Raw genomic sequence first — 1,245 nt, forward strand, 5'->3', positions numbered from 1 at the left:
AATTCCGGACTCTTGCGAATTCTCTCATCATAAACAACAAAGCGCAGATGGACGTACAATGTAAGTAAGAGATTCATTTCACAGTGTATACAGTTTCAGTGATTATAACGATAGTTTTGTTGTTTTGAGAGTGCTTAAATTCGCGATAGATCAATGTTAGTGATAATGTCACTTTCTATATATAATTTATTCGCTGTTTGAATAAACGTGGAAAGGAAACGTTATATAGCCTAATTATCAATTTCTAACGTTTTTATTAAGATCATATTTGGGAGCACCTGTAATCACGTTAAATACAAATTCAGTCCCATTAAACATTTTTTATGTCTGGTCCTTGCCTAAAAACACGGGTTTATGATGTTTTATACATTTGGCTGCTTTTAGTCTTGGTCATTGTTCTACTGGTTAGACAATACTGATAAGAATAAATCGTAAATGGAAAATATACTGATTGCAAAAAACAATTACGGATTAGGATTTTTACTATTACTGTATATTTTCTCCTTGAATGACAATTTTGAGAGGTTTCGAATGATGGTTTTGAATAACAGATTATTCAAGCGAACTTCATTCCATGTAAACACAATATGCAACAGGACCACCCTCCAGACATTACAGGACATACCTGAGAGGGCGAACTTGCCAGCTCCATCTTTTCTAGAGACTTCTCCTTGGCCATCCTGGCTGCTTCCTTGTACTCTGAAAATTTATCTGCAAACTGAGAAGAGAAACAGGTTTTAATCATCACATTAAGTGAATTTTTAGTGACTGCTAGCTTGGTGCTGGTCTCGCTGGTCCAGCTGATGGAGCACATCAACCAGCATGATCTTTCTGCTGAAGTTTATTCGACCAAGAAAGTCTTGATGGTCAAGCTAGCTAAATAAAGCCTGATGCTTGTGACTATTCATTCTTGACTTTTTAATGTATAATATAGAGACAGAAATAAGGATATCATGTTTATGTGTTTAAATGGATGAACTATTCTAGGGTGGATATGCTGTATCTCTGCTAAAAAAAGGAGCAATGGTCACAGTTCCCAATATAGACTGCTCCCATTAAAGCTTCCAGAGCTCTAGAAGGACTGCAGCATTTCCCTCTGAATATCCAGCAGGAAGGTTTCTGTAAACTTTTGGGTCAGGGCTATGGACCATGGTGTTCCATTAATAATGTTTAAACATCAGATCTTGAGTGAATACATCTCAGAGAGAGAAGGTTTACAGCAGGGTTTTTTTTTTTTTGAGAAAA

General features: G+C 36.2%; 1 protein-coding gene across 1 annotated transcript in view; it reads right to left on the reverse strand.

Moving 5' to 3' along the window:
* The window catches only part of LOC107756303 (homer protein homolog 1-like), a 15,706-nt gene that overhangs the window by 12,607 nt on the left and 1,854 nt on the right, over window positions 1–1,245 (reverse strand). The window contains exon 2 of the mRNA XM_016573340.1: window positions 626–718. Within this exon, the coding sequence (XP_016428826.1) occupies window positions 626–718 (93 nt within the window). The remainder of the gene's footprint in view (window positions 1–625; window positions 719–1,245) is intronic.

The sequence above is a fragment of the Sinocyclocheilus rhinocerous genome, unplaced genomic scaffold (genome assembly GCF_001515625.1).
Source record: "Sinocyclocheilus rhinocerous isolate Xijiao unplaced genomic scaffold, SAMN03320098_v1.1 scaffold1043, whole genome shotgun sequence".
Classification (NCBI taxonomy): domain Eukaryota; kingdom Metazoa; phylum Chordata; class Actinopteri; order Cypriniformes; family Cyprinidae; genus Sinocyclocheilus; species Sinocyclocheilus rhinocerous.